This window comes from Cuculus canorus, chromosome 2 (genome assembly GCF_017976375.1).
Source record: "Cuculus canorus isolate bCucCan1 chromosome 2, bCucCan1.pri, whole genome shotgun sequence".
Classification (NCBI taxonomy): domain Eukaryota; kingdom Metazoa; phylum Chordata; class Aves; order Cuculiformes; family Cuculidae; genus Cuculus; species Cuculus canorus.
Window position 1 is genome coordinate 154819778 of NC_071402.1, and position 20318 is coordinate 154840095.

The 20318-nt window shown below is 37.9% G+C and overlaps 1 protein-coding gene across 5 annotated transcripts in view; it reads right to left on the reverse strand.

Moving 5' to 3' along the window:
- SCN5A (sodium voltage-gated channel alpha subunit 5) overlaps positions 1-20318 on the reverse strand; it is a 221594-nt gene that overhangs the window by 150769 nt on the left and 50507 nt on the right. For all 5 annotated transcript variants that reach the window (XM_054058158.1, XM_054058156.1, XM_054058157.1 and 2 more), the window contains 3 exons: positions 17927-18055; positions 13010-13101; positions 5164-5394 (listed from right to left, as the gene is read on the reverse strand). In XM_054058158.1, coding sequence (XP_053914133.1) covers positions 5164-5394; positions 13010-13101; positions 17927-18055 — 452 coding nt within the window. The remainder of the gene's footprint in view (positions 1-5163; positions 5395-13009; positions 13102-17926; positions 18056-20318) is intronic.

Consider the following 20318-nt stretch of genomic DNA (forward strand, 5'->3'; position numbering starts at 1 on the left):
TTTACATATTCTATCTCCACTTCACTGGGGTGAATTCAGCATTGGTGAAAAGTATCAGGAGAAAATATTTATTTGCTTATTCCTTAAAACCAGCACAATAAGAGAAGGCAGCAAGGCAAGCCATTCTCTGCGAGTGGGCTCACAGTGCACCCGGGCTGACTGTTCAGGGTTAAAAGTCAGAAGCTACCTCTTGCCTTTGCAAGGCACGTTATTGCCAAACTCAGAGCAAGCACAAGTCCATGGAGAGGCTCCAAAGGACACAGATGAGGTCTTTTCAAATGTAAATCATTGTACAAGTCAAGTGGTACATTAGTTCAGTAGTTTATGAAAAATTTGAAGGTGCAGGAAAACTCTGAAAACATTCAGTCTGAATCCTCCATGGCACATCTTTCCTCTAGTAGATCTCTCCTTTCTGTGAGCAGTAATACAGTGATGAATTTTAAAAAGAATGTTCCCTGGGGACAAATCCTCCTCTTTTACAAACTATTCCAAGATAAGAAATAACTCTTTCACCACAAGGTCAAAAGAAGTTCCTGTTGAATGGTTAGGTAGAGACTGTGCTGGATAAAACAGTACTAATTCCTATGTTTTTCTGATCCTTGCATTTCTTCTGCTGAGTTTTTCTTTTTTTGATTTAGCTTAAAACGTTAAACTGCACAGGTACAATACCCATGTTAATAACACATCAAAGCATGAATGTTTGAGCATTTATGAAGCTATTTATCAAAAGATCCACAGCACCTGAACAAAGCCACAATATTTACAGTTAACGATGGAGTAACGTGAATAGATTCCACACTAACAAGCACTGTCTGAAAGCCCAGAGAGGTTCTTTGTCTTAATCATTGGTTCACATACAATCATACATAATAAAACACCTATTCCAGTCGCAACCTGATTTATTGCTTCCTTCTTTCCTCCCACCTCCATAATTACTCATCAAACACTCACTGTCTTCTATTACCACCTCAGACAACACCTCAAACACATCAGAGCTCTCCAAACTTGTTACATTTATTATTCGACTTGGACATCATTATCTTCTACACAGTTCTTACACAGTTTCAGAATATCTGTTACGTTTCAGTGGTTCTCAAAGCAAAAATTAAGCAATTCATCAGGCAGAGCTAACAATCAGGCACAGAGCTTAGAGAAGATATATATGTACACACCCCCCCTATATACACATATTCATATTTCTATATATTCACAGACACATGCCTCAGCATCTATGTCCATTTATTTCAGCAGTGCATTACACCTAAGACATCAAAGAGGAGGATGTGAAAAGACCCTAGAATTATTTCATATTAGTTAATGGTCTGGAACCTCTCCTGATTTATCAGCTCCATGCAGTCAGACTGGCTCTGAGTGATTTTATTCACACATGTGCAAGACCAGCTGCTTCCCATAAGTCTGCAATCCTTTCTCAAGTACCACAAAGACCATGATTTGGGTGGGTATCACATCAGTGTTCAACAAGTTGCTCTGCAACCAAAGGTTGTCTGTGAAGAGCACTCATGGTCCTCAACCTTGGGCTCTAACACGGCTGGTTTGGTTGGTCCATCTCCCTAGGCTGCCTAGTATGACTGAGGAACACAAAATAAAGCAGACTCCTCAGGCTCCTTGCCACCTTAGAAAGTTCCTTCTCCAAATCACTCCTATCACTTTGTTGGATGTAATTAGGAGCGGCAAAGACAAGGTACCTAAAATAAAGACCTAAACATAATGTATTTTTAATCTTTTTAAATACAGAACTTGGAGCAAGCATAAGACTTCAAGGTCTGACTGGGAGTGACAGGATTTTTTCTTTTTAATTAAAGCTCCACCTCCCCCTCCCCTCCACCTTTGGTAACACACAGTTTGACTTCAGAAGAAGAGAAAAATCACTGCCATTAAATCAATGCCAGAAACTAGTCTGGAAGAAAAAAATAATATCCCCGAGAAGTCCTCTTTTAAACTAAAAAAGATGGCAGTTGATTCCTCCCAATAAAAGTTTAATTAAGCTTAAAGAGTATTTATTTCATTTTTTAATTTTGATATCCTGGACATGATTATCTAAAAGAAATTATAGGGTTCTATTTTACCTTACAAGATACTGATTTTGAGAGAAAACATACATAGAACACTTCGAAAGCAAAACCCTTTCAGAGTGTCTTGAGTATTTTCTTTAAAGAAAAAGAAAATACTGGGGTTTGAGACTATCATTTCAAAAGTGATTTTATAATAATTCTATTGTATTCTAAAGGATTTTTTTTCCTAAGTGTTTTTTTTTCTTATGCATTCAGCATTTATATTGAGCCCTGCTCTACAAAAGAACACACTACTTAAACTCTACTTACTACTTATGGACTAGTCAATAATCCATCTTAGTAATGGAATACATAAATGACATTAAAGATTCTACAACCATCAGCCGTGCGAATCCACTACGCTCAGACCATCGGTAGGTCTTTTCTCTCTCTAAGCCAGTGACATGTCTGACATCATATACCTTTCAATCCACTGTGACTCACACATTCATAAAGCTTCACTTAATTAAATACATCTTTAATTTAGACACCATGAAGTAAGACAGGCTTTCAAGCACGCTATTTGCAGCGGCTTTCCTAGAAATCTTTACAAGTATTGGAATTAAGCTTGCAGTTTTCCAATCAGCAAGTATTTCTAAACTATTAGCTCTCCTAAAAATAACTGACAGCTCAATATCTTTGATATTGATATACTGACCACCTAATTTTTATAATGCTATGTATGTAAACTATCACTATTTTCTCTATATTTTTTCTGTATTTCATTTTTATATACGAGCACTGCTGCATCTACAACTTCAGATTCCCAGGTCTGGGACACAGCCGCATTGGTTTTGAAGTCTCTTAAGAGCTTTTGTAATTGTCTGTGTTCCCTTCAAATGATTTCTACTATCTCAACACGTTGGCCAATTTTCTTCTTTAGTTCTTCTTCAAAATAAACACTCACACTACTCTGTTTCTTAATATATTCCTCTTTTTAACTAATTTGGCCTGCCTACACTTTAATCTAACTGTATGTATTACTTAATTCCCTGCAGAACTTGAAATTTGGACTGTTATTAAATTGTGGTCAGTACTACCCTGTTAAACAGTCACTTCATTTCACCATAATACTTGTGCAATCTCATCCCATCGAGTTACAAAATGAGCCAATCTTTCCATTCCTGAATTGCTTTAGTGCAATAGTCAACATTAAATGAAAATCCTACTTAACATTGTTCTCCCTAGCCTAATAGCTAAGCCACCTTCTCCAGCATTTCGAAGAACACTTCATTATTCTTATTCAGAGGTCAGTACATTTTTCCTATAAATCTGCTTTTCTTCTACTTTTTCAGTGGTCTGCTGCACTGACTCAACACTCCACCTATGAAAATAATTTTTTGTCCATTCTTCATAACTAACATCTCTTTGCCCTAATGCGCCCTGTCTTTATTTTCAGATAATATGAAAACATGAAAGTGTTCATTGATATTATTACTACTTACTATTAATATCACATAGCCAAACTTTAACTCACTCTAATCCATTATTTCACCAAGTTGATCATCTTTGTAAAAGGTAAATCTCCTCTAACAAATATCTTTTCAAGACCATATTAATCACTGCTGGATTTACTAAATGGATTTATGGGAACGTCTCCTCTCCTTCCCATATCAAGACCACACAAATAAACTTGCTTATGGCATGCTGGAGCAGCTGTACAATTCCTTCCATTTAAAGCAGTGCTGCAGCTGGCCCTGACATTAACATTTTTTTTTTAGAGAGACTATCTGGTGGTACATTTACCCTACTTCCATTTCCAGAGAGCCAGACTATCTTCACAGCTCTATTTCATCCCTTCACCTTTATTGCAGGGCTTTATACTTGCAGCCACTACTATTTTATCTCTGAATGCCTCTATGCGAGTGGGAGAGCAGCACCTCACACAGTTGCCACTTATCTGTGCAGGAGCCTTGAAGTGCCTTAATCCACCACAGGTGCAGAGATATCTTTACCAGTTCCACAAGCACTCATCTCCAAGCTGGAAGCACAGAGAACGTGGGTGGGAAAACATAACAGCAGGCTCGTCACAGGCCAGGTCTGCTGTGTTTTTTTAGCCTTGACAAAGAGCTCTTTCCCCTTTCAGCTGACAAGAGGGCAACACTGAAGGGCACACAACCTGTTAGGGTTAGTCCCAAAAACGGCCCGCACTCAGCCAGAGCTTCATGAGCTGCCCTTCCTTCACGCTGCATCAATCAAGTTTCCAATTCATGAGTTTACTACACAGTCCTCCTTAAAATAAATACAATACCAAAATTCACTAGTCACAAGCTCCTACCAACACACATCAGTCTGGATGTTCCCTTCCCTCAACAGCATCATTGAACGGTTTCAGATGTGACCCATGTCCATTGTGATCGTTGTGGGTCCTCTTAAGACTTACAGGGGTTTAGAATGGCAGTAGTTGGGCTACTTGTTTACATTCTGAGGCTTATTTATATGAAATGCTTCCTTTTTTTAAAAAAAAAACTGTTAAAAATTAGTTCAGTGAACCTATTTCATTATAATTCAAAGTATATGAGACTGCAGAGTATTAAAAATGGCTTTGGCCTAGAAAACAAGCCTTTTGATAATAAACATCAGAGCACCAGATACTGCAGGATGGCCCAGCCCAGATAATGAGTTAGAGCCCTAATAGTATCAGATTTCCTTAAAAAAAAAAGGCTCTTGGGATTTTTCAGATTAATACTGAATTGCTCTGCTTCGCTTCTTGATCTTTTAAGACCCTTAATTCAAATTTAAAAATTTTCCTAGAAAATGTAAGAGCTACAAATTATCTCAAAGAAACAGTGTGCAAAATTTACATGATTGCCTGATTCCCTACAAAATGTGAAAATCATCGATGACGAGAAAAGGACCTTAGTCTGTATCAAAGAAAAGCACTAGAAATACTTTCAGGATGAGCTGTGAAGGCACAACAGAGGTCACAAAATACTACCTAGATCTTTTGAAACCACATCAACATCATGAAGTGCAAGTAGTTGAATAATGCTGCATTTGCTGATTCATATATGGATTTTGGTCGATGTAATTAAAAAGAAAAAATCACCACACAATCAAAAAACAGGCAACAGGGTAAAGAAGAGTTTACCTGGATCACTAATAAATTCTTCTGAGTTGTTCCACATCCTACCATCCAAGTAAATTGTACCATTGGTGGAGTTAAACTTGGTGTAGTCCCTGACACACTTGTTTCGCAAGTTGCCCATGAAGAGCTGGAGGCCTATGAGGGCAAAGACACTCAAGCAGAAAACGGTCAGGATCATCACATCAGCAAGTTTCTTAACAGACTGGATAAGTGCCCCTACAATGGTCTTCAGTCCTAGGAAAATAAAAGCCAAGAGTTTATAGACTGAGAGGCTGAACCACATCTGCAGATAACTACTTGTTGTGATTAAAATCTCCATGGAAGGGAAAATTGGAAGGTTTTCTACTACATGTTTGTAACTGAAAAGGAGAAACAAGAGGCGAGTGATCACTATTAACGTTTAGTTTGGCCTGCTTTTGTCAAGACAAAAGTCTTGGTATTACTTTACATAAACACTGACTTAAAAATGGAAGGGAAGAACTGGATGGAGGAACAGTGAGATATAAAAACATTCATGGATAAAGAAAATACAGAATGACTTTTATACTTTCATGGAGCTGAAGTAAAGGCTGTAAAGCCTAAATCCCATTGAATTTTGAGAATGTAAATTAGATTTAAATCACTCAGGTGATTCTGATAACTTTATCCCTCACATAAACTGATGAAGAGGTACAGAAATGTTATTTATTCCCTGATTGTTTTACATATCTTAGTGCCAAATCCAGCTCGCTGTCCTCATATGAACAATTACTCTGCCTTCAATTCATTTGCTTAAGACAAGAAGAATCTGGGATAAGAAATAAGCCAGATAATATGGACAATCAAATAAACAGTACCTGGGTGAAGCTAATAATAATATAACATGCTGCCAAAGTAGATAAATCATCTTATTACAAACACCAAAGGCTTGGGTCACACAATTTAGTTTCTCCTGTGTTATTTCACCCTGCAACACTACCTGCATTTTATTATTCTATAAATATACAGACATAAAAAATTATACTGCTTTCTCTAAAGATATTGCTTGCTTTTGAGATATTCTTGGAGCTTAGCACTATTTGAACTGATTGAACATCACATAGATGTGACAAAAAATGCTCTTCAGAAAAAAGACCCTTCTAAATTTGTGTACTACAGAACATTAGGACATTAATATCAGATGCAAAATGGTAGTCATTTTGTTGTTTCTTTACTATTTATGTTTAATTAATACTTTAAAAGTAGTAATCAGTGCTTCTGATAATCACTGTCACCAGTATAGCAGAACTAAGAGAAACTGAGTTAAAAGGAAAAAAGAAAGTCTAAAGAGGAAACAGAAGGAACTCTCCTGGGCAATACTCAGAAGCATGTTGATTTGCTCACTGAATATGATAATACACATTAAATCTCAGTTCCTTGGAATTTCACCCTGAGAGCTTGGCAGCCACAAAGGTTGAACTAGTGCTGTATGTTTTAAAATAATATCAAAAGGTACTTGAGGACTCATAGGAAGCCAAAATGGGCTCTTTGTCTTGCTTAAAATCCCGCAACTAACATAAGAGGAGATCATATTTCTCAAAGAGGAATGAGCTGCTAGAATGGTCAAGGTCCAGCTAGAATGATAAACGTCCAGCAGTCCCTTTATCCAGCAGCCTAAAATATTCCTCTACTGCACAGGGTATTTCAATTAGGTTAACCTGTGAACTATATTAATAGCTATAAAATGGCCATTTAACCAAAAGGCACTGATGCATCAGGTGTGGGTAGCCCCTCTTCTCCACTAAATTCTTTGTCTGCCTCTTTAAAGCCAGTTTGTGGCATGGTAAAGAGGGACAACATTGTCATAGAAACATAGAGTGGTATGGGTTGGAAGGGACCTTAAAGATCACCCAGTTCCAACCTCCCTGGAATGGATAGGGACATCTTCCACTAGATCAGGTAAACCAAGTCTGAAAAGGGGGAAAAAAAACAAACCACAAATTCTTTTAATTCACTTCCCTCTGTGGAATCCCTGCAGCACATTTATTTGTTTGTAATACAAATGAAATCCTGGAGGCTGCATTTGTATCATCTAAGTACACTAATTAATCTTGCTCACATAGGTAAGGACAAGGGGAGCCCTAATGTGAATAGGGATAATATTAGGAAACAAGACCTACAGAAGTCTAATTATCAATAAAAGCTATCTGGTTTCAAAACCAGGCCCCAGTATTGGTAATTTCAAGGTCATTTCATGAACCATGTTCTCCTCAGTTTCCATACTGGGGTTTTAAATAGAATAGTAATCCTATACTATTAGTTTTACACATTCGTTACTTGTAAGTATCAAATAATTTATTCACGAGAGGACTTTATACTTTACTACTTTTCTTTTTTTTTTCTTTTATAGCATACAGTCTTCTGAACAGTTTAAGAAGAGAATGATTTAGTAATAGCTTCTGCATTAAAAAAATATTTAAAAATAACCTGTATTCTGTTTCCTGGACCTTTGTTAAAACTTTCCAGGAAAACCACTTGGGAAGTGATATACTTACAATATAACTGCATTTTTTTTCTCAGCCTTTAAAAACAAAATTTGCCCAGAAAATTAAGTAGCATCCATCAAGATGCTTGGCACAACTCACTAGTAAGCAGAGTTTAAATCACCATTCATTTAAACTTTCTGTACCTCGTAAATGGAAGGGCTGAGGGGAAATAAGGACACCCAAGAAACTCTTGCAGGTACTCTGTATTTCTCTAAATCAGTCCTGTGTTTTGTAAAAGCAATGCTAGATATATTTGAATTTAGAGCACTGTTAAACTGTCTAGATAAATAATCCTCCTTTGAAATAGTGCCAATGAGAGCACTGCAATATAGCTTAATGGAAGATACTATTTATGGGACATTAAAGGCATTTATTTAATTCTTGCAAGTCAAATATCAAACCAGGCAGCATGCAGAAAAAATTGAGGATCTGATCCAAAGTTGAGTAATATCTACACATGTTAATGACAATGGGTATATCTATTACTCCCTGTGGAGTAATTGGTATAGTGTTTTCCTGAATCACCTAATTGTTTCCACACTTCTGGGCCAAATTCTGCTTGCATGACATGAACAACACCACAGCATCCAAAGTCAGTGGAATGAGGGTTGTATAAGCAGCTCGAAATCTGCAGAAAGCAAGAAGAATTTGGCCCAAACATTCCTGTTAATACAAATAGAAATGAACACATTCAGAGGTTAATCAAATAAGCAGTTTTCAAATGCAAATCAGAAACCATAAAATGCAAGCAACACCAAACAATGAGGAATGGCAAGATCCCACAACACCATCCAGTGCCCCTACGAGATGTGAGAAAGTATTAGCATAATTCAGAATGACATCCATACCAGATGTTGGCAATCACCTACAAAACATCAGACACTTTCGTGCACAGTCTGGGAAAGAGTGAGGAGAAAAAGCAGAAACCGAAAAAAAGATAGCGTGACTCGCAGCATGATTGTCTTCACCTTCTCCTGAGGATATACGTGTGTCTTGTAAATGTCTGCATGAGTCATGTGCAAGTAGGGAGAGAAGAGTTCACTCGATGAATGTATTTTGTCATTAGCCACTGACACATGGGGCAAGAAAAACTGTAATAGCCTGCTGGCAAACTTCAATAGTTGTCAGCATTCCTGTAGACCATCTCTGTATGGAAGTGTGACTGTCAAGCCAGTCTCCAAGGGAATCACAAATATGTATTTCTCACCTCTAGGACAGTTACGCCTTGAGTTAAGTGATTTATCCACCAGAAGGATGACATTTATCTCCCTGCAGGAGGACTTCAGTGAGACTGAAGCAGTGAACAGGGGTTAGTCCCCTCCACATAGCCTTAATTCATGTGCTCTGAGCTCTGTTCTGGCTATCAGCAAAGTACTGGATAACACTCACAGCACTATTTATAGCCCTCAGGCTCACACTAACTTAAACGGGAGCTGGATCAGGCCCCAAAGTGCCTTGGCCCAATTTTCTATGAGGTCACCTTTTGCTGGTATCCTGTCGTTTTGTGTGAGGTGTTCATGATGTACACGCCTGTTCCACAAAGAGCAGTGGAGCTCCTCTGGATACAGGCACTTTACAAAATCCTGATGATGTTGGCCTGCACTTTGCAGGTTTTTGATGGGAAAGCGTAAGAGGGTGTACCTCAGGGCTTTACATTAACTCAATTAGTAGGCATCAAAAAACATTTGTGATTTCCGTGCAGATAAACTATGATTCAAGGTCCTCTATTGTCGTGGGAAGGGCTCCTATTGAGCACACTGGGAACTGGATACACTGGCTAAAGGAGACAAATGAGTCACTTCGGTGGGTTGTTCTGCTGCTGACCATGGTTCCTAGCTAGATTTAAAATGAACAAATCCAGTTGCTATGGCAATGTGAAAGATGCCAATTAATAAATAAAATCACTGAGAGTTAAAGGTTTTATACTCCTATAGAGAAAATGTTTCCTATTTTCAAGGACCTGGATGTAAGGGATACATGAAGAAATTAAACACTTTTTCCATTTAATGAGTCTGGATAAACAGATATCCAGATACTATATGAAGTTTGTTTTCTCTCAATCTCCTGAGCAACTGGAAAACAGAAAGAAATAGGTCTGTTTTGTACATAAAAGGGAAAATTGAGAGGATCCATGAAGGTCCTCCAGCATATTACGGGCTGCCACAGAGGATAAGGCATTGGTCTGACATCTTGAACAGTGACTGTATGGTAAAATATAATAAGCTGATATAGCATCAATAGAGACTGAGGCTGGATGGGGGCCTGGATTCAGAGACAGGACCTGAAAGTGATCCATAGCCCCAGAGAGCAGGAGATGCAAGCACGGTGGCAACCAAACTGAGCCCCAGATTTCCTGTGGGTGGGAAGAGCATGGCTTGCTGATAGATGCTAATACTTGGGTTGCTGAATTTGGATCTGAACCTATCCTCCCCGGGCATATCTTCTAATGATGAAAGTAAAGAGGTGCTGGAACAGTCTTCTAGTGAAGACCATGAGACCTCCACCCTTGAGGAACTGTTAGAACAACTTGGATTATAAATACCAAGCCAGCTCTGAGCTATACTAAACACAGCCATAAGCCAGCAAAATGGACCGCGAGAGTCTGGGAAAACTTTTTGAGCCTGTGAGTCTGTGTCCCCTAAATGTCCCTATGCCTGCTTGCGCACTTAGAGTGAGGCATTAAAGGTAGGTGAGATTTTTAAAAGCACTAATTGTTAGCTTTACTGACTCCCTCTGGAGTCAATAGTGAAACTCATTGATTTCAAGTGAAGCAGAATACCTTTGAAAAGCAGCCTCTAAGTGCTTTGCTGGACAGAAGCCTTACACTGGACACAAGCCTTACACCATGGAGGACTTGTCCCATTACTTTAGGTGAATAGTTTCACCAAAAGTGCTGAGTCCAAGTGCGTTTGTGTAAATGTAACTACCTGATGGAAAAGTGTGACCAATTTTATCAAAGAAAAGCTTAGATATTTGCAAGGGAGAATATGTCTTCAAGTTCTTCGCCTAAGATGTAAAAGAGGAAGTAAAAATAACAAATTTCTTCTTCTCGCTGTAGAAGTTAAACCCAAAAATCTCATGGAAGATACTAGCATTCATCATCTTTTCATTTTAAGCCTACTGCAGGAAAATATTTCCTCTCAGCTTAAGGCTATGTTATCATTAAAAACTGAGACTTATCTCCAAATTAATCACAGCATCATGCCCAATATATGTCTAACTGAAAGATGAACCAACTCCTCTGAAACTGTCTGCTAACACTAAAGAAACCCACAAACTACCGCCTTAGCTGTGTTTTACACGCAGCTAGGTGATCCTTAGCAATTTGTAGCTCTCCGCATCTGTAATTTAAACTTACTCAGGGCACAGATAATCTTGACAATAACATCTAGGGGCAGAAAATCTATTAGCATATCTTTTGGCAGTTATTCCAGCAAATAATTTAGTTATTTGTACCTAAAAATACAGTTGTCAAGAATGCTGATCAAATAGTCCATCATAAATAAAAACAGAGTATGCAAGTTATTATGTATTACTTTAATAAATAATACTCATTATAATTTTATTTTTATCTTCCTATTAACCAACAAATGGAACAACTCTGGTTTTAATATCACTGGAGAGCTTTTCTGAATCTGAGTATTCCTTTATTTTTCACTGAAAAAATAGCCAAAATTTATCATTTGATGTAAAACAAGCTTCTGCTCCAACTCTGATATAAGGCTGCAGAAAATTGTGATATATATAATACAGCAAAATTGACAGGCTCTATTCTGAAGACTGAGACAGGATGAAAAGTGAAAGGTGTCCCCTGGAGATGGCTGTCCCTTCAAGTTAGCCTTCAAATAACTAGCAAAGGAAGCTAGGAAACTGAGGATTTTCTTTCTGATTAGCCACTACTATCCCACACGATCTGAAAAACTGAGCTCAACTAAAGAAAAAAAAAAAATCATTTATCAATGGAAATCCAAATGGGGAAAACTTAGCAAAACCTCTCTGCTAACAGAGTATTCTTTTTAAAGGCAAAAATTAAGACTGGTTTCAAGGAATACCAGACCTAATGAATGATCATCTTAAAGTATTCTTTAAAAGCTATATTTTGACACACACTTTAAATGAGAATTACCTTGCTCTTCCAATAATTGCACTGATTTTCATTACTTTAATATTGGAATAGGAGAGTAAGACCTAGAGCCACATATATGTTGTCTTATCACCTTAATTCCAGAATTCCTATTTGTAGCTTATACTCCACTTGAGTGCTGTCCTTTAGAAGTTCACACTACAGAATTTGTTTAGATTTATATTATAGTGTAGATGTGCAAAACATGATAAATAGAAAAGCCTTTCAGACCTTAAAGAGCTATGTGTGAGAATCTGAGCAGTTATCTCAATGTTTTCAATATTTTTGATGTGTAATTGCCAACATCTGTTCAGGATTATCACCAGTAGGAACTACCATGCATAGTTTTTGCTATCTTCTCTACCTTCTCATGCAGGTTGGAGATGTTAAACACTGAGGCTGAATGAGACCTGTCCATAGATAATGCTTGGCAAGAAGTTATTTTCATATAATTAGTCCTCAGTGGACTCTTCCTTGCACCAATTACTTAATAGCAGACATAATTTATGATTTTACAAAATAGTAATAGAATAGAGAAAAAATTATGAAAAAAAGGAGCTTCTTTTACTACCAGATCCACAGCAAAACTCTGATTCTTTTTGGAGGGGAGGGAAACATCTCCTTGAAAATGTGAGAAAACGTGAGTTGATGAAATGCTGAACATACTGAAATCAAATATGAAACGTTTTCTGATCTCTTCAGGGTCTAAAATGTAAACCATATCTCTATCACATGCAAATGGATAAACACCATGACAAATTAGGCTATCTGTGTCTGCAGTCTTGAAACCTCAGCTCATAGTGCAGATTTAGATCCCTCTATCGATGTGCTTTTAAATGCGAATATGCGTTTTGAAGTCATTAAACTTCCATTCTTAAAAATCAATTTCCAAAGATTTTAAAAAGAGTTTCATTGCTGTTCTCGTATAGTTCAAGAATGGGTACTTTATGTATGTGACTCACAAGCCACCACATACCACCGTTGTTACAGTAATGCGCGTCTTAGTGAGGTCTGTAATTTTGGAGGCGTTCTAATTCCTCTACCCACAAAAATAGTATTGGAAAAACATATGAAAAATGTATTCTATTGACAGGTCACATTCCCTACATTCCTCCATTTCCTGATCAGTATCTATGGTTAAGTTGTTTATAATTACTGTATTTACTACTGGAAATGGCATGTAGGCTTTAACTGCAGCCGGAGTGTTTAACCTGATTTTCACCTGAAATGACTGAGATTGTTTTCAGCGCCCGTAGTACTCTGAACGTTCGTAAGGCTGAGACATTGCCCAGGTCCACAAATTCAGTTATGTATCTGTAACAAGGGAAAGTCACACACAGACAGTGACAAAACACCAGCAAAAAAACGACAGTCAAGGGGACAAAGAGAGACAGAGAAAGAATCACTTGTAGCTGAGAGCCAAAATGTAAGGATCTTCTTACCTGGGATTACTGAAATAGTTTTTAAAGCTCTCAATACCCTGAAAGTCCGAAGAGGTGAAACACTGCCTACATTCACAAATTCTCCTACATACCTGTAGAATTAAGTCACAGTTATTTGGAATTATACAATAAAGTACGAGACTTGTCTGAATAAAGAATGCATTCATACACAGCGGGAGCAAATGCAGCTGAACGAGAGGTTCATCCACTTTTCAAGCTGTTCTTTGATGCCATTTGTCCCAGGTTTTCCACAATACACATTATTTCAAATGTTTCTTTAACTATTAAACTTATTTAACAGGCATCAGTTCTTCAAAATGACTCGGTGAACTTTGTTATTGTGCTGTTCACCGATAAATACTTCTACCATCATGTAATTTAACAAAAGTTCTTTACATTACAGGAATCATTAAGAGTTATTTTGCGGCTCTTAAAAAAACAAAATGTTCAAATACCCAAGTAATTTTCACATAATAACTTCTGCAGCTACATATAGGACAACATGGGAAAATATCAGTACAAATATTTCTACTGGGTTATTTATTCTATGTTGCTGTACTCTGTGGTAAAGCAGATGTTGGTTTCAAGAGAGGCTTAAAATTGTATTTTGTTTTGTACATCAAATCCATGCCCTTTGGCTGCAGGAAGACGGATTTTGAATCAGTATAATCGCAATGCTACTGAAAACTAGTTCTGATTAAAATATCAATCCCACCTCTTCACTACTGTGCCTGTTTTGGTCAACATGGAGACCTAATCAACATCTGACCAAAAAGCTCCCAGGAGGGTCAGTTATGGAATGAGTTTAGTCTTATCAGTGTTGTATAAAATTATTTCCTCCAAGGCAGTATACAGGAAAAAGCATAGTCACCACCATATCTTCTGAAAAAAACAATTGTTGGACCTTTTAATTTCACTATTAAATTTCTATTAAATTTCATTTATGTATTCTACTTCTTTGAGACATTTGTTCTTACATGTTAAGGAAAAAGCTCACCTGGCTGTTTTATGAAGTCTACTTAAGCAGGCTTTGTGCTAAGGCCTCTAGGGAGCAAAAAGCATCCTCTCCATATCTACTAATCCAGATTATAGCCTGGAACAGCTACATAGCTTCTCTTCATAATCTCATAGGGGAGTCTGGACAATGCTTTACCTGTTTCATAATTCCTCCCCAGTAGGTTTACCCAGTGTTTCTTTCCCGAACTCTTCTGCAGTGTGCAAGGGTGGAAAAAAATAATTTGGGGAGAAACATGGGAATATGGTTTTGCTGACCAGAGATTCGTAAAGACACATTATTAATGTGAACAAGCATTTGAAGTAAGTTTTGCTGCTAATTGTTCACAATAGATAATTAAAGTTTCTTTCATCCATTTCCTGAATGGAATTACAGCAGTTCAATTTCTCTGTGTTGGGAAGTAGAGAAGCAACCAGAATTCCTATCCTGAATTTTTCTTTTAGCTAGTGAATTGCTTATTGTCTTTAAGCTTCTGTGAGGGAATTTTTTAACCCAGAGTTGCAGACGTGTCTCCCTTGCCTCTTCTGGAAAGTACTCACTTGTCTGGGAAAAAGTGATCTGAATGGGGCAGTTTCATAATTTCCCCTGGACCCATCCGTGGCCCCATAGAAATTCACAAGCCATGGCTGTGTCTGCTAGTGCAGGGTGGAAGAAAAGCCCTGTGACACTGTCGCACCTCTTACTCTCTAGTGCGCTATTTAAAACTACTCTCCATGACCCAATCTGTGCTGTTTCTGCCCAAAAGAGGTGGTAAGAAGTTATTTCACAATAACTCTAAAGCAAGTGATGGTCTAACATCCATTAATGAAAGAATCAGGTTTAATTCTAGCTCAAAACCCTCAGTCCATCTAACTTCATGGATACTTATTACGTTTTCCCATTGTGAACACTCATGTAATCTTTGTATCCAGATAGAGAAATCCCTCTAGCATCACACTAGCTACAAGCAAAGACAACACCAGAGTTACCTGTGTGATCAATCTTACTTTAGATTACTTGCAAATTGGATTTATATGAAGGATAAATCATATCAGAATAGAGTCCATTACCCAACACCCTGTAATATCAGCTGCTTGCATACTTGGGAAGGAGGTTTTATTGTACATATGAAGATCATATTGCAGTCACTTTTAACTCTCTCATTGCTGACTATGGGCTAGAGAAAACACTTTTCTATTTCTTTTCTATTCCAGATTTCCAATTTTCATTTTTTTTTTTTTGCTATTCTAAAAGGTTTAATATAATATGCCTTAAAATAAGAAACAATGGGAATATGGATGCTGCTTCTGCAGAGGTCAGCTATTGCTATAATTTGAGGATGATAAAATTGATTTTTTGCAGTGGCAGCCCCCCCTGTTTTAGGGATCTTCTAAATAAGAAATGAAATATCGTTTGGAAAGAAATTTGAAATGTAATTTGTAATGTAAAAGTAAGCACAGACACACAAGTGTTTCGTTAAAGAAGACTTAAGAAAGTTTTCATGACTCCTTGGGCTGGAGCACAAGGCTAGAAAAATCAGAAAAGCAAAAAGAGGTGTAAGCCTACAATCTCTGGGGACCAAATCTTGGTTACTACCTGCGGGAAGTGAATTCACCTCTGGGCGACTGTCCACCTCAACATCTGTGCAAATTTTCACATCTTTCCTGCTCCCCAATTCCCAAACACCCAAAGATAATAAGGACAGAATTTAGGGGATTTTGTCCTGCACTGACTGTTCAGACTCAAATTTCATTGACAGTGAATGACATGTCCCCAGAGCGAGCAGAGCCAGGAGTGATGCCCCAATCCCACCAGAGATGAGAAGATAAGGTGGAGCAGATGCATTGCCAAGGGTGCAAGCAGTGGTTCATCTTGTCTATTTCTCTGCTCTTTTCTCCCTCACTGTCAAAAACATCTTTCCTTGCAGAATAGAGGGAATCCAGGCACAGAAGCTCTCCATATTGTGCAGAATTCAGAGACCAGAAATGAGCTCATGTCCCAACTCACAGAGTAACTACTGTACCCTGCGTTTACCACTTCTTTGATAGACAGGAAAGCAGTTTGGTGACACATTGTCTTGCTCTGTTCTGCCTCTAAATGTCGTAGGAGAACAGCATTTATCACTGCTTGAGGGAAAGTTAACTGAGAAAAATACTTAATATTGCTGACCTCCAAAAGCTCCTCCCCATCTGCATTGCAATTTTTTTAAAAAGCTTATCATGATGGCCAGATGTCAGTTCAGCCAAATCCACAGGAATGCAGTAACAGATACCAGGGTCTGGTATAGGGCTGGCTTTGATCCAAAGCCTAGTAAAATAAACGATAGTTTTCCCAATGAAGCCTACATAAGTTTTACACATCTTCATGCCGTTCCTCTGCTAAATGATGCTAAGAATTATAGAACATCTCAAGTTGGAAGGGACCCATAAAGGTCATCCAGTCCAATTTCCTGCTCCTCATAGGACTATATAAAAATTAAATCATATGACTCAGAGCATCATCCTTGAATATATTGTCCTAATCCCTGCACCCTGCCAGAGTTTTGCTACCAGTGGCCCTCACTGGTTCTTGAACTAAGTTGCCTTGAATATTTCTAACAATTTGAGTTCTATTCAAATGTCACGTGTCCACAGGCTTAGCTCAAATGCCAATGCTAGTAGGCTTGCATCTCATCTAATGCTCTGAATTACAAGGTTTAAAGGGGATAGATAGAAAAAAAACCTAAAACCGGAACACAATATAGGTAACATTAACCAGAAAATGCAGAAAGATCAGATGAAATCTTTCTGTTATTAGGATATGGAGCCTTTCAGGGCATGTCTACTAGCTTCTGCTTCAAGAGGACACATGCTCTTCACATGCTTTTCTCTCAGATCATACAATGGTTTGTGTTGGAAGGGATATCAAAGATCATCCAGTTTTGTCTCTTCTTTGACTATGAAGAAAATCTGGATTGCTAGCTAGCTGGAGAGACTGACAGCATCAGACATCTGCCTTTGACCAGAGCTTGGGCTGACCCCGTGTCCGCTGCACGCATTGGCTGGCTGCTCCCCTACCCCTGTGTATTTTTAGCAGTCTAGATGCCATGAATCCATCAGCCCCTTCAAAGCACCAGAACCCCACGTGCCCTGAGTGAACATTAATAATCTAGGTAGAAGTATACAGCTGAAGGGGACTATCATGATGGGGCCCAAATTTCTATTCCCAAGATACATAAGAAGTTTTAGAGGCCTTTCAATTAATTCCCTATAGTAGTAATACGATAATTACTTTCAGGATGAAGGGGTTTGTGCAGAGAATAATGCAAAACCAGCTTTGGATGTGTGATGCCTGGATGGATAGATTATAAACAAGGATTTAAATGCACGGATATTCAGTAACACATAACACTTCCTATTCAGAGGCCTGAAGCTTCCCAAAAGTACATTAGGTAAGTAAGTATTATTACAGACATTTTACAAACAACTCTCTCTGTGGACCACAAGGAGAACAAATAATTCTTCCAAAATGGTCTAGTGAACTTAGAGAACAGACTCAAGAATTCCTTACTTCTTCCTCTGAAACCGCTCAGGATAACAAACTCCATCCTATATACTTCAGTGTTTTCTAATTTTCAGTACAATTTGAGTGGAAACAAAAAATAAAACAACCGGAAAATTCTACTGCATATTGCTGTCTAAATACATAAAGGAGTGCTACTTACGCCATAACAATAACACTGAAATCCAGCCAGTTCCATGGGTCTCGAAGGAAGGTGAATTCTGTCATGCAAAATCCTCTTGCCAATATTTTTATCAATGACTCAAAAGTGTAAATGCCAGTGAAAGTGTACCTGGGAAATAAAGCAGCCAAGATAAGTAAAAGTGTTAGTAAGCAGTAGATGGTAGGAATGGCAGAGGTACACTCAACCCAGTCCTACTCATATGAAACACTCCTTCCCATCTTGTTGGGGTTGCTCATGTGAGGCACAGCTGCCATACATGACTGGGGCTGACTATAAGCATGTTCATGTGTGGATCAAGGAGCATGTGAAAAATGGGAAATTGCTTATGACAACCATAGGATGCAGATAATTTTCACCACACGCTGAATCCTCACTAAGGTAAGCATGAGTATTGCACAATTAAGCTGCCCTGTGGGACTTCTAAAGCTCTGCCTGCCATTGCCAGTCAAAAAGAAAAGTATTATGCCATATTCTTTGTTGTTTCTCTGATTTGATGGAGAGTGTTTGTTCCATTCATACCTCTCATCTCTTCCTGCCCAGGATATTTTGAAGGACAGTAGGTTAAAAAATGTCACCCCTTGGTTTTATTACCTAAAAAGTGTATTCTTCCTGCAGATTCCCTTGTGGTTCACTATCCATGGTAAATCACATCAGCTCTCAGAATTAAAAAACAGAATTCCCTCACTGAGAAAGAAGAAAAAAACTCCCACCTGAATATGATATGTAGTAATTTTGACCTGCTTGACAGTAAAAGAGACACAAGGGTGGAGTTTTTTTTCCCCTTAGTAGAATAAGTTGTTTATTACCAACAGCCCCTTGACTGTGATGATCTTGGATAGAACATACATCTCAACTTTTGTAATAAAGATGATACCTGTAACAAAATTTAGCAAATTCTCTGTGGAGGACAGTAATGTATCTGACTTATTCAGATCTATATTCACTCAGGGCCCTACCTACCATCAGAAACATATTTCAGGGTATACAACATCTCTTTTTTAATGTTTCTATGTGAGATATCTAGCCCAATGGAACTAAGTATTCTAGGCCATATCTTAATAAAATAATAAATGTTTTGTGTCCACCATTGGCATTTCCTACTCCTTTCCTCTAAATGAAGATGCAGATGATACTGAAGTTTATTAAAGAAAACTCAAATAAACACTTAAAATCCCATAAAACAGAAATCTCACAAGTCATGATATTAGGGGCTTTCACTGGAAACACTAGCTTGAGTTTTCTGTTCAGTCCCTAAACTTCAGCAGCTGTGCTATCAGAGCAAAAAATTTTAACAGTTGGGATTCCTGTTTGGTAAAACAAAACAAACAAACAAACAATAAGAAATTAAAGGTGGTACTATAAGGAGGAACCTCATTGTAAGTAAAAAGGAATTGTTTTTTCTCTTAGCTGTATTTGGGTGATCTGCAACTGGGCACATGTACAACTAGTGGAAAATCCCACACCCCCCTGCCATCATGTCACACAGTAGAGCTAATTGCACACGTTATAAAACCTCAGTATGCTTCATCCTGAAATGGAGATTAGTAGGACTGGGTTTGTGCAACGGTGGGTGCAAAATGTTTCTTACACCTCTTCTTTGACCATACACCTAAGCATTATCTTGTATCTGACGGCTCCTATTTAGTTCAGCTCTGGTATTTCTAATATAGGTCATCCACGTGACAGTCTCTTAAGCATGTGTATTCAGTAATACATGCAGAAAACACATGCAAAGAACTAAAAAAAATACTTAACAGTGCATAAGCTCATTAAAATGATAAAGCACTTGTATTTATTCAGCATGTCAGATGGTTTAATTGATTGTATAATCATCATCTAATTCTAAATGGATTGGGCAAAGTCCTCCAGCAACTGAACAGCTTCTTCAACAACAGAAGTCAGGATTTAAAAAAAAAATTTAGTGAGGATAAGTTAAGTTGAATTAATATTATTTTTTCAAAATGGTATGGAAAATGTTCTGAAGGAAGATCTAGGACAAATTTTTGCATGAGGTTACTCTTGGATCCCCTGTGAGTCTCTGGAATTACAGAACGAAATGGATCAAATGTATCTTTTCCAAATCCAATACTAACCAATTTGAATTACACTTCATTGGGTTATTTTGCTCCTTAAAAGTACTTGCTTTTGATTTTATTCTCTGCATTGGAGGAGGAAAAGCTGAGCTGTATGAAGGGACACAAGAAAAAAAGAAACTCGGAAAGGATTTACTTCATCACGCAAAGGTCCCTTTGCATTTCTACTCTATGTTTCTTGCGTGCCCTGCTTGATCCAGTGAAAATATCATCCCCATTTTCCTGGGGAAGACACAACCAGCACTTCCATGTTTTCCTCCAGAATGTGAAAATTCCCA